General features: G+C 34.5%; 1 protein-coding gene across 1 annotated transcript in view; it reads left to right on the plus strand.

The window, feature by feature from the left end:
• RYR3 (ryanodine receptor 3) overlaps positions 1-21624 on the plus strand; it is a gene marked incomplete at its 5' end in the record, with an annotated part of 249795 nt that overhangs the window by 174222 nt on the left and 53949 nt on the right. Inside the window, 15 exons of the mRNA XM_082318667.1 lie at positions 70-233; positions 1189-1267; positions 2719-2808; positions 4231-4380; positions 5675-5737; positions 6181-6256; positions 6423-6546; positions 10972-11087; positions 11378-11445; positions 12286-12407; positions 14774-14823; positions 15533-15593; positions 16632-16870; positions 17786-17867; positions 20835-20965. Of these exons, the coding sequence (XP_082174793.1) occupies positions 70-233; positions 1189-1267; positions 2719-2808; positions 4231-4380; positions 5675-5737; positions 6181-6256; positions 6423-6546; positions 10972-11087; positions 11378-11445; positions 12286-12407; positions 14774-14823; positions 15533-15593; positions 16632-16870; positions 17786-17867; positions 20835-20965 (1615 nt within the window). The remainder of the gene's footprint in view (positions 1-69; positions 234-1188; positions 1268-2718; positions 2809-4230; positions 4381-5674; positions 5738-6180; positions 6257-6422; positions 6547-10971; positions 11088-11377; positions 11446-12285; positions 12408-14773; positions 14824-15532; positions 15594-16631; positions 16871-17785; positions 17868-20834; positions 20966-21624) is intronic.

Here is a 21624-nt window from a genome sequence, read left to right on the forward strand (position 1 = left end):
CTTGGTTTTCACTAACATTTTGCATGTTTTTCTATTGAATTTTCCAACCAGTTCCTATCTCTCCTGCAGAAGTATGATCCAGAGCTCTTTCGAATGGCTTTGCCTTGTCTAAGTGCTATAGCTGGTGCCTTGCCCCCTGATTATTTAGATACACGAATTAGGTCAACTTTGGAAAAGCAGACTTCACTGGATCCAGAAGGAAATTTTGATCCCAAACCTGTCAGCACAGCAAAGTGAGTCACATAAATCATAGTGATTTCCTTTCCTTAAATATTTTAATGCTATTCCTTATTAACATTTTTTTCTTCTCTGTAGGGGAAGTTGGCTGGTGACTGACTTTTTAATGATATTAGTACCTTTCAGAAGTAGTGTATGGCTTTTTGCTTCCTCCTGCCAAACATTTCACTGCAACATATCCTGTTTACCAGACATAAAACATATTTTTCTCAGAACTGTACAGATGTTAAATATTTTCTCATTATATCTGCAGAGTACATAGTAAATTCTATACTCATTATGTACCCTATTACCTAATAGTTCAAATGTTTGGGATATATACACCTGTAATACGTTTGATACTGTCATTAGTTAGAGTGTGCTTATGAAAAATGGTACAAGATCATCAAAATCTGGTAAGTGATTCAACTGGCCTATTGCCTGGTTTTTATGAAGTCTTCACTTAGTTTTAAGAATTGATGTGTAGCAACCTGATATGGCAAAATAAGCAGATCGTAGAGACTTGGCCTTCCTAGTAATCTTGTGCTTTTAAAATACATATTTCTAATACTTTCATATTCAAGAACTGAGGATCACTAGTCGATTCTTGCTATTAAAGTATTATGCCTCCATCATTATGCAGTGTGAAACATCCATACTAATATTATCCTTTATTAAGAATTACCAAGAAAAATACCTGTAGGTTTTGGTGAAGCAGGTTGTTTTTTTCTTGTGATTTCAGTTGCTAATAAGTGCAACTGTTATGTATTTCAAGATTCCCTGTAAATGCCATTATAGCTCTGCTTTGTTTTGTGGCATTTCTTCTAAAGAAAATGGAATTGCAAAGCCAAGTGTTTTGCCTTCATCTGGAGGTGAAGCATTTTGATTAGTGCTATATTATACTGACACTTTTTTCATAAATCAGACTGCAGTAACTTATGAGTGAATGACCATACTCCCCTTTGTTCACAGCCTTGTACTTCCTGAAAAGTTGGAGTATATTGTCAGCAAGTATGCTGAACATTCCCATGATAAATGGGCCTTTGATAAGGTAGGAATTATTTTAAGACTGGCAACTGTCAGAAAAGGACTAGTAAATAATACCTGGGGTGAATATTGAAAGAAAAACTGGACAGTTTAACTGATAGGCCCTTGTTTGGAGTGCATTAATGTCTGCGTATTTCTTTAGGGACATGTGCAAGGAAACTTTTGCTCAAGAAAACGCATTGAAATTTGTCACTTTTTCAAAGTGGCCAGAATTTATTAGGACAAAGATTTGAGGGGAATGAAAAAGGGGCACTTGGTTTGGTTTGGGTTTTCTTTTCTTCTCTCTCTTTTTTTTTTTTTTTTTTTTTTTTTTTGTTGTTGTTTAAGTAAGAATATATAGATCTTAGCTTCATTTTGCCTGTTAATGATGCTTTTTGACTGGGAGTCAGAGATTCAATTTTTACTGCAGCAGCTCTGTGATCTAAGAGAGTGCCTGGGAAGACTAATGTCCTTTTTTTCATTTCAGAAAATGTAGTTATAGCTTTTCTTTCTTCTTAGCTTTAAGGTGGCTGTTATTTATTGATTTCCTCTATAATGTTCCAAGTGCTGTCACTGTGTTGTGTTTCTGTTTCACTTCTTCAAAATAGCTATAAGAAAAGACAATACATACTAAGTGATTTTTTTTTTTTATATCTTTTTAGTGTTACAGTGAAACATTTAATCAAGGCCTTTTTAGTGTTGCATTTTGCAAATAGATTTTAATGTTAATAAATATAACTTTAGAGTTAAATTTGAGCAAAATAAAGTTTGATGGAGTTGTTGCAGTTTTTGATAACTATGTTTGAAGTGTTTGGATATGAGTAACTCGTTCAACCCAAGTATGAATTTTAAACCTCTTTCACTCAAGGAAAAACATAGAGGTGGAGTTAAGTCATTTATTATAACAATTAATAAAAAATTAATAGCAATTTTATAGAACAGTTATATAGAAATAACAATTCTGTTAATGTGTGGGGCTATGTATGCAAATTTGTAGAGAAATGTATACATGTATATATGGATATGTAAATATACACACATTAATCTCAAACAATACATTTCAGTTAATGTTGTTTAAGGTAAGGGATTCATTAAAGTTACATTCTTTAGTGCCTGATTTGTTAACATTACGTTTTCTTGTCTGTGTTGCTGACTTTAGCCTCCCAGGGAACAGAGACACTTTTTTGCCTTAGCCAGTATTGTCTCAGTGCATGAGTCCATTTGAAAGGAGCCAATGTATATTAGGCTCAGAACTGGTTGCATGAGACCTACTACTCACAGATAGCATCTAATCTGTCTGGGTCACGTTTTGTTCCAGTGTATCCACAGATCAATGCATATTCTTTTAACAGAAATTTCTGTGGCACTGAGTAGCTATTCAAGTAGATTAGCAGTTCAATATGACAAACTAAACTGGCCAATTTGCCATTACTCATCTATGTTGTCATCTTATTTCAGTACACTTATTTTTTTCAGACTAATAGTGGATGGAAATACGGTGTTTCACTGGATGAAAATATGAAGACTCACCCATTAATAAGACCTTTTAAAACTTTAACTGAAAAGGTAATAGAGGAAATTTCATCTGCATTAATACAAAGTAGATTGATTTGCATACTTTTTAAAGTCCATTTCAAATATATGCTATAAAAGGAAGAGAGACAAACTAGAATTCTTAACTGTAAAGAACAGCGACATCTATATGCTAAAGTGGTTGTTTAGTTAATCTTACACAGAGTCTTGTATAATTTGCTAGTTAGGCAGTCTTCATAGGCCTGGGCCAATTTGTATTCAAAGTATCAATAGCACAGGGTTTTCAGGCCCTCATGGATGAGGAATGACTGGCAGCAACTCCTGGGTTTTAGATGAAAGTGTAATTTAACATATTTGAAGGCGATTTTGTCTTCAAGAAAGATGGTAGAAAAATTTAAAGAAAGCGTAGGAGATGCTTCAGTTGAAAATGGAGAAAAACATTTAAACTATTTTGAATGCATTTTTTATTTTAATTTCTTGACTAGGCATGAATGTCTTCTAGTTGTCAGAACAGTGAACTGAATTTGAATTCTGTTACATATTTTTACAATGATTCATTGGGTGATGCAAATAAGTCAATTACATTTGTCCCTCTTTACCACACTTTTCCTGTTCAGAAAATGGAGATGACAAAAATTAAGAGGTTTGATTTCCCAAGGTTTGTAAATTGCTTTGAAATCTTTGGAGAGGAGCTGAAGAATTGTTGGCTGAGTCGTTATTAAAGCAGTTCAAAGAGAATTTTCTGAATTGTCTCAGATTAGAACTTTTGAACCTAAAAATCAGGTTTTTCCATAAAAACTGTCATGTTAAGTAACTGTCATAAAAATTCTTATTTATGGGTAAGAACTTAAATACTTTAATTAGGTTGATTTGAGAAGTCTTAATATGACAGAATTTTCTTTGCCACAACTTTTCAGATTTTCTAGAACACCTTTAATCTTCAAAGGAGTGTTGGAATACAGGCTGTTCCCTAATTTTTTTATCGATGGCTGTATTTATATGAAGAGCTGTATAGATCAGTAATGTTCTATATCTGTGAATGGATATAAATATAGGAAGACTAAAAAAAGGCCTTGTGCTGATGCATTCAAATGCACGTAGTTGACTAGCTAATTTCATAGCACTTGTAGTGCCATCAATTTTTTATTATTTTGGGCTGGAGGAATCAATGAATAAGTTTCCAGATACAAACTACATTATTGCTCCAGAGCTCACTTGAGCGCTGTTAGTTTGTAACACGTATCCCAGCAATAAATGCCACTAAGAATAAAAGCAAAAAATTTAAAGTATTTTAAAGCTTCTTTCTCGTGTAAGAAGAACTATATCATGTCTTCAGATATACAATTTTTGTTTACTTTTGTGGAATGTGAGAATTTATAAAGAAGGACAGAATATTTCTATTGAGTTTTTGCTCCTTGCTAAATACAGAGAAATTTTACATTTTTTTTTTTAAAGGAAAAGGAAATTTATCGTTGGCCTGCCAGAGAATCACTGAAAACCATGTTGGCCATGGGATGGAGCCTAGAAAGGACCAAGGAAGGAGGAGAAGCAATAATACATCAGCGTGAAAATGAAAAGCTCCGCAGCATATCTCAGTCTAGCCAGGTAAGGTGGAATTACTTAAATTTAGATAACAAAAAGCTTGTTTGTTAACTTACTAAGAAATTATACAAAATTATGTTAATTATATATTCTTCTTAATGAAAAAAAACTTTTAATGTTAGAATTCTGAGATTGGAAGTCATGTTACTATAATAAAAATTATGTTTACTATAATTTACTATTTACTAAATTTTATGTTTACTAAATTTACTATAATAAAAACTGTGCAGTGACACTAAAGAGGGGATTGCAAAAAGACAACAACTTTTAAGACGATAAAATTGGGGAATTTTTGTAGTACCAATTGAAGTGAATTAAACACACATTTGTGCTTACATATAGTGAGATTTAATGAGCAATGCACTGGGCAGAGTCCTACCACCATAAGCAGTTCTGCAAGGAATGTACAAAGATGTGTCACGAGCTGATTCCTTATATACACTTGCACCAGCACTGATCCTGTGAACATCAGCATCAGGCACCTTAAGCCTGTGTTGAGTTCATTCCCCAGCACCAGTTTTGCGTACCAAAAGCGGCCCCTGAGCACTCTGTTACAAGGCAATACTTCAGCATTTCTTATCTCTTCAGCAAACTTCACTCCCTTACAGGGAGTCTTTCTGTCTCCGACATCTCTGCTTCCAGCCAGTTGAACCTGTTCTGCAGTTGGGCCTTCTTGCCCAAGAAGATACACGATAAACACATGATTGAGTAGAGGATTTCAGCACATGTTTAACTTCAGTACGCGACTGAAATCACTGATTTATATGTGACCGTTCGCATTTAACATGTGCCTAATAGGTTTGTTGCACTGGAGCTTTCACACTTTAAACATTTAAAGACTGCATAAATATATCACACTCCTCCTTTTTCTTAGTCTGTAGATTCCATGAGACAATAACCTATTTTAACTTTTTGTTGTGATGTCTTTAGTATATTCATTCAGGCTGCTGACACACTGTTCTGTCATGTTTTGAAGGCACATATTGTATGCCTCATGACTGGTCTTCTCTCTTAGGCTGAAAAGCATAGTTCTTAGCAGCTTGCCATCTGTTGAGAATAGAGAGATCTAAGTATCTGCAGCAACCTTCTTATTTCCACATCAGCAGATGTATTCTGTTAATAATTTTGTGTGTCTTCAGCACGTTGCAAAACAAAAGGTGAACACAGTTTCTACAAGAAAGTTTGAAAATGTGAATGGTGTTACTCTAATCAGATCAACAACAGAGATGCAGTATGAGTATTTGATTCTTTTATCTGAAATACTTCTATCTGAAAATAATTCTCTTTTTTCCCACAGGGAAATGGGTATAGCCCAGCACCACTTGATCTCTCTAATGTGGTGCTTTCTAGGGAGCTTCAGGTTTGTATTTGCATTTTGCATATGTTGTGCTGAAAAGAATTAATAGATTTGATTTTTATTATTAATAAGTTGAATTTTGTCAGATTTTATGAGTGCATTTGTGACTGTGGTTGTAATATGCTGTTGTAGAAAGGTGCATACCCTACTATTTACAGAAATAATAGGAAGAGATTTATACTGTTTATCCTATTGATGCTTCCTGAGTTCCTAGAAAAAGTTATCATGAAGCTAGGGAAGGGGCTGTAAATAGCATGTGATATATATGCATCCTGTGCCTATGCTGACTTCAAAGAACGGCTGAACATAGAAATGATGCTTAACTGTGATGTTTCTTTACCACAAGAGTGTAGACTTCACTCAAGACTGTAAAACTATGTAGAATTACAGAATTTTTAATTGTCAGCTTTTAATTTTGCATCTTGTTTTTTCTGATGGTAATGTAGGGAATGGTTGAGGTAATGGCAGAAAACTACCATAATATATGGGCCAAAAAGAAGAAAATGGAGTTGGAAAGCAAAGGTAAGCAGAGTCCTATGAACCACACAAAAAAGACAAGGAAAATGAGGGAGAAGAAGCAGTCTGAAAGAAGACAGTGTGAGACTATCAAAATCAAATAGTTCCTTTTTGTACTTGAAGCAAAATAAACCTTACAGTAGAAACTTACAGTTCTTTCAACTTACTAAAGGTGGAGGTAGTCATCCTTTATTGGTACCTTACGACACGTTGACAGCCAAGGAGAAATCACGAGACCGTGAAAAGGCACAAGAGCTGTTTAAATTCCTTCAAGTCAATGGTATAATCATATCTCGGTAAGTTGCACATTTTTTTCAGATACTTGCGTATATTCAGTGCACAGATGACTGTCCTTATCTCACTGCAGTCTGTTATTTATTAACATAATTACCATTTGACATATCTGCTGTAAATCAGAGTCCTTGTTATTTTTATGTTCAGAAAGACCGTTCTGAAATAGTGTAACCAGGTTACATTTTTAGTATGTGATCATAGTAAATACAAAATGCATCAGTAGTGTAATTAAACAAGCAGATGATTCAAAACTTCTAAATTAGCAGCCAGCAGTGTCAGTGAGGATCATGGGAAAATAAATCTGACGTCCAATACTGAAACACCTCTATGTAAAAGTGCTTTTTAGTCCGGTTTTTAAGAAAGATGTTGGTTTGAATTCTGTGAAGCAGTAAGACAAAGTGGCTCTTTTGTGGGCATTTCATCCTTAACTTCTCAAGCAGAAGCACAGATTTAATTAGTTGTACTCTAACTTGAATTGCTATGTCTGGAAGTAAACTGGCCTGTGGAGACATACACTGTCAATGAAATTAAAATAACTTATTATACTGTATTTTTGGCTTTATATGACGGAATTGTGAGTTACTATACTATAAGTATCATCTTTTATTGTATGTGAAACAGCTGAGCACATAGGAAACTGCAATTTTGCTGGCTTTAAGCATTTTTGTAAACTAAACTATTAGTGAACAAATTTTTCTGTACATGCAGAGTCAGCTCTCACTTATTTTCATTTATTTCTGCTTTTCGAGTCTGTGTCTCTAGTGAAATTATACACTCAGAAATTTATACAAATTAATTATTAGGATTTGCAAAATGTAACTTTGTTGGCTTCAACAATTAATAACATTTCTTAAGATAGCAGAAGATGGCTCTAAATACACATTTCTGCATCACTGCAGAGAAAAATTCCTTCCTGCCATATATGTAGGCTCTCAGCCTGAAACCAAAATGTAGGTATGCCATCAACCATTTTTTGCTTAATAATCGCTTAAGAGCCATGGAATAAGAAAAGCAGGTTTGGTTCCTGCAAATGAATGGTCCTTTGAAACACCAATGGAATTGCTCAAATATTAGTTTTAATATCTCTTTGGAGCTGCATCTGTTCAGGTTAGGAAAACAATGTTTTCGGTGTTAACTGATGGGACAAGTCAACTTGAAAATGCCTGTTCAAACTCTTCTGGTGGGCTATGGGCAAACAGTTTGCAGTAACTGTCTATATCAGGGTGAAGATTATCAAGATTATCCTCTTCTCAGTGTTTTCTTCAGATGAATATGTGCATATTTTAAGTAGATATATAAAATCTTTTGAGGTACTGATTGCAGTTATCACATTTCCAGAGTATCATTCTTAAAAACGTTGGACTAATCATTAAAACATAGAAATTCTTTATAATTGGAAACATATAAGCGGCACAGTGTGTGTACTTTACATATACCATCTGCCTCTGTTTTGATTTTTGTTCCTCTTTCTTTGTTGAGAACACTTTGGAAGCACTTTTGAGTGTTTATGACATACAGATAAATCTCTCGGGCCTTCTCAAGTATATGTTAGAAACAACACGGTATTTTGTTAATCATCTTTAAACCTCTACAAGTTCTTTTGATGTTGCCTTTGTTATTTAACAGAACTACTAATGTCTTTCAATATTTAGGAAAGTACATGTAATCTTTTAGCAACCATGGCTTACTATAAACTCAAAAAGAGAATATTTACAGTGATCTCACTGAAAATACAGATAAATACTTGCATTATCCTCTGTGAGAGTGAGGCAGCAGGAGATGCCTGTCAACCATACATACCTGTTAATACATACTGAATCATTTGATTACACGTGTGATATATCAATTAACAGGAGGTCATAAAAGTATATAAACTATGACTCTTCAAAAGGATTTTTTTTTTCAAATGAAACTGTAAGATGGGAGGTTAGAGTCCTTTTGTGTTTATGTGTAAAATGGGATTGGAACGTAGTCCTTGGTTCGCTGGTTCTGTTCCCCCAGACTATAACTGTTCCTCTCCTCTTACCCATGTTCTGACCATGTTCTGACATGGTCAGGAATATACACTTTAGTATTAGATGGTTTTGTTGTTAAAATTTCTGCTGCATCAGCCTTCTCCCACAGAATTACTTTTCTCCTCGGATTCACCTCATAGCTGTTTTTCAACTGTTAGTCTAATCTTCCATTTATTCTCCCTAATTTACTGCTACACCAGTGCTAAGGAATCTCAGGACAAATGATCATTTCCTCCATACCACAACAGTGAGTCCAGCAACTTTCCTGCTTTCTTGTTCCTTTCTTGCTTTTGCCTCAGTGCCACAAACTGCCCGTTCCTCACTTCTTCCCTACTTCTGACACACTGTTCAACCGCTCTGTAGACTCTGCATCTCCTTTAGCCAGGTCATTTTCTCTAAATGAGAAAGGGAGAGTCTTCCTATCTACTACTATTTGAAGAATTTGTACAGAAGCAAATGAAGTAGTTATGGGTAACCAGAGGTTTCCCCTACTATTACTCAGTTACTTCCTCACTTGGCAAGCCAGTTAGATGTCCTGGGTGTAGGCCACCATCTATCAACTGAAAATCTCAAGTATAGTTTAGTCCTCTTAATGTTGGAATAAAGAGAATGTGAAGATGCTGCAAACTAAACAAACAAATGTACAAGAAAACCTCAAGGAAACAAAGGAGAAAGAATTAATGACTTGTAAAAACAAGTATGTTTGAAAACAGAATAAATTAAAAATCTATAGAGTTATGTGACTTCAAAAAGAAAAAGAAAAAAAATCACTGTTCACATCCTGGATGATGAGACAGAATGCATCCTTAGCAATTTTGTGAAATGAACCCTTAGCAATAAATTGGAGAGTTTGGCTGCCTTTCAGAGGACCTTTGATGGGCTGGAGAAATGGGCTGACAGAACTCCTGTGAGGCTGAGCAAAGGTACATGCAAAGTCCTATACCTGGGATGGAATAACTCCAGGAATAGGGAAATGGAGCCTGACAGCATCTATGCAGAAAAGCACTTTGAATTCTGCAAGTTGAACGTGAATCAGGAGTGTGTCCTTGTGATGATGAAGGCTGACTGCATACTAGGTTGTATTAGTAAGTGTAGTCTGCAAGGTTGATGGAGGTGATTTTTTTCTCCTTCCATTTTGTGATCATGAGACTGTATCAGGAGTATGTTGTTCAGGTTTTGGTTCACTACCGCTAAGGAAGACATTGACAAAAGAGTTAATCAAGTGGAAGGCCACCAAGATGCTGTGGGGATTGGCATACATGTCATGCCAGGAGAGACTCTGAGGAGAGGCTAGATTTTTTTCAGTATTAAAACAGAAGGATACAATGGGATTTTACCATTGTCTTCAACTACTTAATGCAAGGTTATAGAGATAATGAGGTCAAACACGATCTCCTCAAAAGTAACAAGTAGTTACAAGGGAAATTCCAGTTAGATATATGAAAAAATTTCACCCTTATTTTTTCACAGTGAGGGTGGCCAAACATTATAGTAGGCTCTCCAAAATCATTATGAGATGTCAATCCATGAAGATACTCTACATTATTGGACAAGGTTCTGAGCAATCTGATCTAACTTTGGATTTGGCTTTGCTTTGAGATGGGACTTGGATCAGATGACTTTCAGAGGTTTCTTCCAACATAAATTTTTCTGTGATCCTAAAGAATTTTAGAATTTCAGTGAGGTAGGTTTCATTTGTAGCTAAAATAAAATCTAATATTTTAAATCTAGGCACAGCCAACCACACACGTTTTTATTCCTCTTTAATATTGTGCATGCACCAGTCATGACTTAGGTCATGAATTTATCTCAAAGAATAAATAATACATGCCTCTTTAGAAAGTATCACATACTGTTGAAATTTTTCAAATACTTTGAATAGTATAGTAGTTTGTTACTTGCATTTAGGTTTTCATTTAGTAGCTTAAGTCATTTTGACTTCAGTCTTTCATAAAATTCAAGGGCAAAAATGAAGATGAATAGTGAGTAATGAAATGAAGTGCAGTACTTAGACTGATTTTGTAAAGCTGTAATTGCTGTCTTCCTAAACATTTGGCTCTTTAATTTGCCAGCAGTAGAAATTGAGTGGCCAATGCATTGCTTTGTTAGTTTCAAAGGTACCATGGCTTCATTTGTGCAGTAAGATAGCTCTCTGAAGTTCTTATCCTAAAATCCATATATTTTCGATACTTTAATCCAAAGCTATTATACCTCTCAAAGAAACATGAACTGATTTTAACATTTCTTGCTGTGTAGTTGATAACTAAGAGTTGCTATGGAAGGTCATTTTCTCCTTCTTATGAAAATTTACCATAATTAAAAGATAATAAGGAATGGAATGCTTCATAGTACTGTCATCATTTGTACTACTGTCATCATCAGTGCTATTTATCTTAATGTTTTCTAAAACAGGGGTCTGAATGACATGGAGTTGGATGCTTCATCCATGGAAAAGAGGTTTGCCTTTAAGTTTCTGAAGAAAATTTTAAAATACGTTGATTCTGCTCAAGAGTTTATTGCGCATTTGGGTAAGCTGCAGATTTTATTTTGAAAATAATTAAAATTGTTGATACTTAAATATTTGGATTGATATGTTTAAATTTATAGCAGCCACTATTTTTATTGCATTTAAGAAACTTAAATTCTGTCTTTTAATTTGCAGATTGAATTCTTGGACATCTGTAACTAGCTAAACTGTTTCTGCTATTTCATTTGTATTTCAACAAAACTAAGTTTGCAAGGCTATATCAAAGAGCTATTGTGTTATTTATTATTAGACTACTTCTTATTCATGTCTACCTTGATTGTATCCTTGCAGAAGCCATTGTAACCAGTGGAAAAACTGAAAAATCTCCACATGACCAAGAAATAAAGTTCTTTGCCAAAGTGAGTGATTTAGTATTTCAACTAATGTACATATACATTCCATTATACAGAACAGGGAAATTTATAATGTTAGACTGCTTTTCAGGTAATAGAAATATATCTTTCCCATTTTTTTCATGGTAAGTAATCAATTAAATGTTGTTAACAAATATTTGAAAATATCTTCAAAAATATTTCAATATATTTGCTAGATTCAAATACTTCAAAATATTTCAATATATCTGCTTCTACATGAGAAGGTACATAGAAATTAAAAGGCAGCTTGTTTATTACATGAAATTAAATACTCTCACTGAACATATAAATTATTTCTGAAAATTTTTGCCTTGATATATCACTGAAGTGCATAGTATCATTTAATTAACAGGAAGAAGTATTCCTGTGCATAGTAATGTCATACACATTTGTGTACCTAATAAGAAGAATGTTGTCAATAATCAGATTTGAAGTAAGGAACATTTAGGATTTAATTTAGGATCTTAAAAAAAAAAAAAAAGCCCTCTCCCTTCATATCTATACTGGACAGTTATGTAAATAGAGGAGAGGAAGAGTCCTCTTAGTTCAGTGATATTTATCACTGTTGAATGTGAGAAGAGTAAGCCTGCAATATTAGATCCAAAATAGATAGATCTATGTAACTCTGTTTATTATTTACGTAACTTTTAAGTAAAATTGTAAGACTTAAGGTTTTAATTTACATGACTTTGTGTCTGAAATGAGAAAATACAACTGTTACAGAACTTCTAAAATTCTTTGAGTGAACTGTGACCAATCAGAGCATTGTTGCTACAATTACCATTGTGCTCTGTGAAAAATACATTTTGTATCTGTATTTCTTAGGTTCTTTTACCATTAGTTGATCAGTACTTTACAAATCACTGCCTCTACTTCCTGTCTTCTCCAACAAAAACACTCAGTAGCAGTGGATATGCATCAAATAAGGAAAAGGAAATGGTAGCAAGGTAAGTAGAAAATTAAGATATACACAAGAGGGTTCTATATAGATAATTAAAGGTCTCTTCTTAGATTAAAAATAATTCAAAAGCTCAGTTTCCTCAGATAGAAAGTGAATAGTTTATTCTGTATCAGAATGGCAGTGAGTGAATAGAATTGCTCATTTGAGTATTCTTTAATATATAATTAAAGAATTAAGTCTATATACTAATTATATGTATTACAATATATAATTGTGGATGCTAACATCAAAAACATTAATAAATGATTCCGTGAGCAATGGAACTAATAAAACTTAGTTTCTGATGGGTTTGTGTTTCATTGTTGATGGCAGTTTCTGGTTGAAGCTTATCCCACTGATGGGTCATTTAAATGGTCTCACATTTAAATTTTCAGACATCAAAAAATGTGAAAATACCATGATGGAGCTTTTTAGGGGCAATTATGGATTCTCCCTTCTCTACAAAATTACTTCTGCCCCTGCACAAAAATTGGTGGAATTTAATAATTTTTAGATGTCTGTACTGTTTCAGATTTGGTTGGAATCAGCTATTTGACTCAAAGTTATTCTAGAAAACTCAATTAAAAGAGACAGTTGCCTTTTAATTTATAATGTGTTGCCTTTACAAAAATATGAATTGCATTTTTCTGCAATTAACATTTAAAAATTAATATTTAATTTGTTTTTAATGATGACTGTCATCTAATATTTTTGTTGCCAATTTTTTTCTCCCTCTTAAAGGTGTGCTGCCAGTTATTTTCTTTGGGAAATTTTGTATCATAATCTTTCAAACTGTATTTTACTCTCATGCTTTCTTACTTTATCTGTCTTTCTCAAATTTCTTTAGCTTTCCTTCACCATGTTGACCAGAGTCAACTACTTTTTCCAACAGAAGAGTAGATATAAAATTTGAAAATAAAGGTTACTTACTCATTGTTACATAAGATCAGGCCTAGCACTGAACTTCCTAGATTCCATTCTTCAGTTTATCTTCCAAAGTATTTTTGCATTTCTTTAAATTATTGTTACCCTTTGGTTTCCATCTTCTAGGCGGATGGTAGTCCTTATATAGCAGTTGCCCATAAGAGTGAGTGTTAAGTCCCTAAAAGTCTGCTTTATGAGCTTTCAGATATATTATATACAAATGTGCAAGGTGGTCCTCCAGTAGCTGGGGAAGTCAGCTCAGATTCAGGAGGACTGAAGTTTCACTTCATTTCATTTCAATTTCATTTCATTTCAATTTCATTTCATTTCAATTTCATTTCATTTCAATTTCATTTCAATTTCATTTCATTTCAATTTCATTTCATTTCAATTTCATTTCATTTCAATTTCATTTCAATTTCATGGTTCCTCTTTGAATACTCCTATTACTTCCCTAAAGCCAGTCCAGTCAGCTTAATAAAGGTAGAAAGACGCTTACTAGGGTTGTACAAAACACCTTTATGAAGGCACATGAACAAAGTTAGATGTCTGGCCTGCATATCTGCTATTATAAATTCAGAAATATCTTATACTTCTTTGTCCATTCTTCATTGAGAAAAATGACTGTCAGTTATTTTCATCTTACAGGAAGTATAGTATTTCCTTACTATTGTGAAGATAACAATGACAATCTGTTGTTAGTAAGAGACCCTACTAAGTACTAAGGTATATTTGCTTCATTTTGTTACATCCTAATTCCGTTTGTAAAGTACAGCACAGATGATAAACAAGTCTGCCGTGTTGTCTTTGCTTTCAGAAGTTAAAGGAGTCCCTTTAATCTTTAGAGAGTTCGTAATTTTTCCTTTCTCTTAATTATCCTATTATTTTGACAGATAGGTTAGATATGCAAGTTTCTGACATACGTGCTCTTCTAGTCTGTATACATTTCAGGATTCATCTTATCAGCAGTGGCTAAACACAGATTTATTTATTTACAAAGGTTATCTTCACAAATAGTTTTAAATAGTATGAAGATTTGTAACCTTCATTTGTTGCAGAATGCCAAGTAAAACACTACCATGTTACTCAGTTTTTCTTGTTCTTACCAAAAAAATTTCTTATTCAGAAATAATAGCCATAAAGAATGACTCAACCATATAATATGCCATAGTTGGAAACCACTGTAATCAAAAGAAAGTTTCCCATTTCAAGTCATCTCTCAAGTAGTGAAGCTTTGAAAATGAGAGAATTCAGAAGCTTCAAAAAGTTATTCTGCTTAAAGCAGTTATTTGACTGACTGTTATCATCATGTATGATTCAAAATACACTTTCCAGAAACTATGTTGTGTTCTCTCTTTCATATTCCTACTACCGTTTACCTCATATTCTAAATAAATCTTTAATCTTTGTCTTGTCTTGTCTTGCTCTTTCTGTTCTTTTCTACTTTAGCCTGTTCTGCAAACTAGCTGCTCTTGTTAGACATAGGATCTCACTTTTTGGTAAGTCGCTAAGAAAGATCTTGATAAAGTTGAAAATATAAAGAGTGTATAACCATTGCTTCTATTTTGCCTGAAGCTTTTCGCAAGCTATAGGCAAAATTCCATAAAATGATGCATAAACTTCCAGTACAATTAGTGAGTACATTGAACATGGCTCTGAAGCTAACAGTTTATTTACTAACCGAATATGTAAAGTGTTGGAGCAGGAAGAAATAGCAGCTTCTAGGATTTTCAGACACCTTTAAAAAAAATCTCATGCCTTTGCAGTTACTTTTAGCTTTTCCAAAGTCATCTTACACTAATTGTTTTGATTTATGTCACCCAGCTGTTGAATCCAGTAGATTAATTTCTCAATAGGTTAGGGGATGCAGGGAAAAATAACATACCTTTTTCAAAGGTATTGGTAATAAAATGATAAAAGAAATGTAGGTACTACAAGATACAAAGTTCGGGATGTTGCAGGGCCAAATGATGAAAATGAGTCATAAGTAGACACTAGTTATTCTGTTTAGTTCTTGTATGGAAATGGACTTAAGAAATTGAAAGTTAGTTCTAGAACCAGACCTAACTCTTCCGCCAGTGACCTAATGTGGGAGACTTATGTCATGTCTTGTTTAACCTGTGCGTCTCCAATAATGACATTTTGGATCATTAGATTATCCTGCATTTTCTATACTATTGTGCTCTCATAGTATCTCTTTCTAACCAGGTAGTGATTCTGCTACAATGGTGAACTGCCTGCACATTTTAGCTCAGTCTCTTGACACACGGTAAGTTTGCAACATTTGTACCAACTACAAACTATGTAGGTGTTGCAGAGCTTTTCAGGAGCAGTTGGATTGTTTCTGTATTTTTTTTATTCCTTATTTGTAAGTAGTGATATTAGCAGTATCAATAATTCAGATATTGACCTCCATATTAGCAGATTTCATCTAAAGGGTTTCATCTACATTTTTCTGTTCAATGCCTGTCATTAAAACATCAAAACCTTTTGTCACCCTGTCCAAGGGCATTTGAAGACTTTATTGGGAGATATAAATGACATAAACTTTGGGACTGCAAGTATTCATACCTGTAGATATTGAGACAGTTTAGTGCCTATTGGAAAATCTGGCATTAGAAGTATGCAGAATGTATTAATATATGGGCATAGGTACATTTGCTAACTTTTACTGTCTACCATTGAAATGCTTATGTAGATTAAAACACAGTCCAGGATAGTTTTCTAATTTGAGCTGTTTTCTGGCCTGGTTACATTATGCAGCAGCCTGACAATGAACTCACTGTGAATAAGAACACTAAGTTAAGAATAAGTTAAGAATAAGTGCACAAAACATTAAGGAATGGCACTGTGATGCTGGTATTGCAGTTGCATTTTCTAGTTTTAGGGTGCTTTGAAGATAAGTAAGCATGTATCCTGACTTGAATACCTAGTTACTGTCACTCCCATAAAAATTTAGGGATTAAGAGTTCTTATTCTTGAGCATATTATACGGAGGAGCTTTCTCACCACCTATGACATTCACTGAGAAGGCATTGTCTTATTTGAAAGCAGATCACAAAAACTGGAAAGACAGACTAAGGAAGCAAGTTCTGTGTTGCCATTATTTTATATTAAATACTCCAAGCTATTTGTTGCTTATACTGCTGTGTAGATGTTACTGTCCTTTTCAGTTCATAATGTAAAGTTCACTGATACATCTGTGTATCTTGAGAGACTGATAGAATGTAACTAACATGTACATATATATCTATACAACTACTAAAGATCAATGCAAAGTTAATATTTTTCCCTTACTATTTTTCAGAACTGTTATGAAATCAGGATCTGAGCTTGTTAAAGCTGGATTGCGTGCCTTTTTTGAAAATGCAGCTGAAGACCTGGAAAAAACTTCAGAAAATCTTAAACTTGGAAAATTTACCCATTCACGAACACAAATCAAAGGTGTTTCACAGAATATCAATTATACTACGGTAGCATTGTTACCGATCTTGACATCAATTTTTGAACATATTTCACAACATCAGTTTGGAATTGATTTACTTTGTAAGTCTTTTATTTTATTTTTGAAGTTTACTGAAGAGACTGCATGGATTCAAAGGATGAAATTCTGTTTTCAGTAACACACACTTTCCAGCATTAAATCTGAAATTAGCTGCACAGTACCTTATTTCTGTTGCATGTTTGAAAATAATACTCAGTAAGTTTCAAGTTAATTATGTACAATATTTCTTCAAACATTGAGAGAGAGAAATTAAAATTTCCCCTTAAATGCTCTCTTACCAACTGTGTGGATGAGACTAGTTTCCTATAGAAAATTAAATTATGCTTATTTTTGTTACATATTTTAATGTCATTAGGTTAAAGGAGATAACTCATTACTAATTCCTTGTGGCTTTTTTCTTACATCTGAAAACCGCTTTATTTCTTTTAAATTAAATTTTCCTTATTTTTAGCATCTTTTAGTTTAAAATTACTGAAATGCCTCCTTGAGATTCAGCAATATGCTGTTCCAAAATTTTGTATATATTTGGGTGATCACAGTTCCAAAGCAGAAGGTAATTAAAAGATTGATAGCCATGAAAAGACTTTCTTTAAAAGGCTGGGGAGCCTTCAGATCATGTTCCTGGAGGTTAGAAACACCGACTGATGTGGTTTAGCTTAAAATTGTACTCTGCAACTGTGATAACCTGCAATATCTTATTAGCAAGTATCTGCTGGCCTCTTGGAATTGTCTGATGATCTGTTAGGTTTTGGAATGAATGTAGATGACAAACCAGGTATCAGAGAAATTGAAGATAAATAACACATGTGGAGTATTGACAGCCTAGAATCTTCAGTGATACATATGCTAAAAGTTTTAGACACCATTTATCAGATTGCTTAAAACAGATGTGTAATATTTGGAAAGTAGTCTTTAGTTGAATAAATGCTGATAATCTGCTTCTTATTTTCCTCTAGTGGGTGATGTACAAGTTTCATGTTACAGAATTCTTTCTAGCCTCTATTCCCTTGGGACTGGGAAGAACATCTATGTGGAAAGGTATTGAGTGAAAAACTCAGCATGTAAAATTTTCTCCTCTTTAGGAGTGTGTTGTTTGGGTAATAAAGCAGTTTGAATGAAAGGTGAATCTGAAACAGTGTGAGCATATTTAAAATACACTTCAATTGGAATGTAGTTGCCTATATCTTAGATTTCAATTCCACACAAAAAAAAGCAACCCAAGACTAAATAAAAGCAAACAACTCATCCTGCATATGGCAGTGTATCTGCAGGGAGTTTATTTTTCCCATAGGGAAAGCCAAATTTTTCCATGGGTTGCCATTAAGGTTCCCAAAGTTTGGCTACTGCATGTTGCTGTGATAAGTAGGCTGAGTATTAAGTAGGCTGTGTCTGTCTCACGCCTAAGTCTATGCAGAGTTCTCAAAATAGTTGTCCTGAGCATAAAATCCTGAGCATATGTAGAGCATTCTGACAGCCTTTAACTCTACAAAGGAAACCACTTTACCAGTTAATTGCATTTTAAAAAGAGTAGAGTCTACAATTCCTTTAAGGAATCTAGCTGCTATGATATGTTCCAAGCCCTGGCTCTTAGATCCTCTTCCATTAAAAGATGCTCAAATCCATATCTGCTGCTTCAGAAAAGAGAACCCTAATTGTTAGTCTGTCTATCACAAGACAGGAGCCAAGGTAATCATAACACTTCCTTATGCTTCTGAAGGCTTTAGGTTAGGCACTTTTCATGATCTTTCTTATAATGAAAAGTTTAAGATCCACAGGGCCCGAGAGAGAGACTAAACTGGAAGAAATACAGCTCTGTAGTCTGGTTAGGAGACGCTTTGCCTAGTATGAGAAATTCCAGTCTCAACTTCCTTCCTTCCAGAGTTTGTTCAGTAATTCTTCCATGCAAAATGCAAGAGCAGTCTGGTGGACAGACTGTCTCTTTCCTCCTACTGTGCATGCATGTTCACACGTGCACAAGCTCATTCTTGTGTATGTCCATATTCAATCATTTATACATCCATCACTAAATTACAAAGCTATGCTCTTTCTTCTCTTTCTGGGCTTGAAAATGTTACATACTCTTTGACACAGATCTGATAGGCAAAATAGGAAGTGCCTTACCCCTGCTGTAACTAGCAGTCAGGGTCTTCTCACAGGAAATAAAAGGTGATTGTGTTTGAGTTGCCTTTTGATGAGAAGAGCTCGTAGCACAAGCCTCCACTTGATTGGCAAGAGCTATAAGCACTGGACAGTTACATTAAACGTTGATGTTACCAGCGTCGCCTTTTCCTACTGCAGTTGTCTTCTTAGAAGGGAAGAGTGATCAGATCAGATATATCCGAGGAAATGAATTTGTCTCCTAAGGCTGTGTGAGAGGTTTCCAACTGTGTATTTCATTTACTGGATTCAAAATGCAGTAGTCCTTGACAACTTTGAGCCTAATGCTTTACTGGCAAGTGTAGTATTATTGCTATAGGCATTCTAACCATGAATTCTATACTCAGGTACCCATTTCTTTTCATTCACTGCATCAGAAATTTAGGTCCTAAATTTGGAGTTGAAAACTCCCTTTTCTTACCCAGTACCCAAAAGTTGTATCTCCCTTTATGGTGTCTTGGTCTTTGGTAGATGCTCCATCCTTGGAAACATTCAAGGAGAGGCTGGATGGGGCTCTGAGCAGCCTGATCTAGTTGAAGATGTCCCTGCCAGTTGCAGGGGGGTTGGACTAGATGACCTTTAAAGGTCCCTTCCATCCCAAAGCATTCTATGATTCTATATTATGTGAATCATGTTACATGAAATACCCAAGTGAACAAAAATCCTTTTTTATAATGTTTTTCAAAGTATAGCCATTGCTTTTGCTACTTTCTTTTGTTTCTCCTGCAACAAAAGAAGTTGGAGGATATATAGTTGCATAGGAGAGGTGTTCCATCCCTCTGATCAATTTTTTTGGCCCTCCTCTGGACCGTCTCCAACAGGTCCATGCCCATTCCAAAAAAAACATGGAGCTTCAAAGGATGAAAGGTGTGTGCTAGCTTTATCCAATCTGTATGTCAAGTGTAACAAAATCTGTAAGGCATCTTGTATAAACAGTGCTTCAGAACTTCAAAAGGGTACCTTAGCTTTAGTTTTAAGCCAATGTGAGTCTGGACTTATGCTGAAAAGGACTGTCTGAGCATCTCTTACACCCTCATCTGTACATTTCCACCCCTTTCTTTTTTTCTGGTAAATAGTGTTTATGCAGCCAGATGATGAGCATGTTGTGTTGCTATTGGTTTGGCTTGGTTAGTTTTGTTTTCATGGTGAAGTTTATTTTTAGGTGGACCAGTTCCTTCATCCAGCTTATCAAGATGCTATCTGAGTGTTAGTGCTAGCACAGAACAGAAAAATAGGAACATGGGAAGGTTGTGTGGGAGAGTGCAGAATTGCCCCTTTCAGAATACACCACAGAATGCTATAAAGTCATAAAATCAGTCTTTCGTAAGTAGCAGTAGTGTTTCTCATCATTTGACTATGTAAATAGTATAATGTGTGAAGCAAAAGAAATATATATATATATATATACAGAAAAGAAGTGAAATCTTGAAAAAGGGCATGACTGCCAAAACAAATTCCTATCGATTATATGCATTTGCTCCTTGTTTAAGCAAACCGAAGGTATAATAAGAATATGCGGTTACTAATCTGTTCTTTGTGCATATTCTAGACATGTTTTCTATAGTTTGTAGTCGCACAGTTGCACTGTGGAGCAGTTTACCTTTAATATGCAATACTTGGTGGAGGTTGGTTTTTTTAAGAAATGTGTTTCTTATACCACTGTAATTTACAGTAATTTTGTTCATGTGAGAAACACAATTTTTCAAAATTGTCAAATAGTTCCTAATGTATTAAAAAGATAAACTAAATCAGCAGTAAATGTTAATGCTGCTTTGTAATGCCTGCTAGACATTGAAAGCCTAGTGAAAGACTTCCTCTCGGGTAACTTTTAGTGTCTCTCATATACAGGCAGCGTCCCGCACTTGGTGAGTGCTTAGCATCTCTTGCAGCAGCCATTCCAGTAGCATTCCTTGAACCTTCTCTCAACCATTACAACCCATTGTCTGTCTTCAACACAAAAAGTGCAAGAGAAAGAGCAAGTAAGTACTGTTCCTCATGCAAAAAAAAAAAAAAAAAAAAAGTGTTTGCTCCTCTCCAACTACTAGTAATAGGAAGAAAAAACCCCAGATGTATGCCTCAGTAGAGAACTCCCTACTATTGCTCTTTCATTACTTGTCATTTTAACCTTGGTCTTCTTTGTTGAGACTGTGTTAACATTGTTCCCTTTCTCCTAGCACATTTGGATATTTTTCTGAACATGATGTTTGAATTCTTTTCTGAAGCTGCATGCTGTAATATTTGAAGCTTACTTGAAGATCATATCTACATTACAAAAATTTTTAACAAATTGTACAGTTGTGTTCTTACTAGCAATATGCAAGAGGTGTAATATCTTATTTATGTGAACAGGAAAATTATCTATTTTTTTTTGTTGTTGTCTTATCAGTACTCCAATGCAGTTTGGTATAGGGAACTCCTGACAGAATATGACTTTGATTCCATGAAACCTTAATCAAGGGAGCATGAGTCCTTCTACAAAGGTTTTCTTTGCTTGCTTCTCTTCCGACTTACTCTTGATAGACTCTCCTATCTTAAAGTATTTTAGTATTTTCCTCCTTGATCTGTGTACAAGTCATTACCTGCCAAAATCATTCTTCCTTTAAACAAAAAAACAAACAAAAATGTAGGTAGATTGATT

This window comes from Platalea leucorodia (assembly GCF_965183815.1).
Source record: "Platalea leucorodia genome assembly, chromosome: 7".
NCBI lineage: Eukaryota > Metazoa > Chordata > Aves > Pelecaniformes > Threskiornithidae > Platalea > Platalea leucorodia.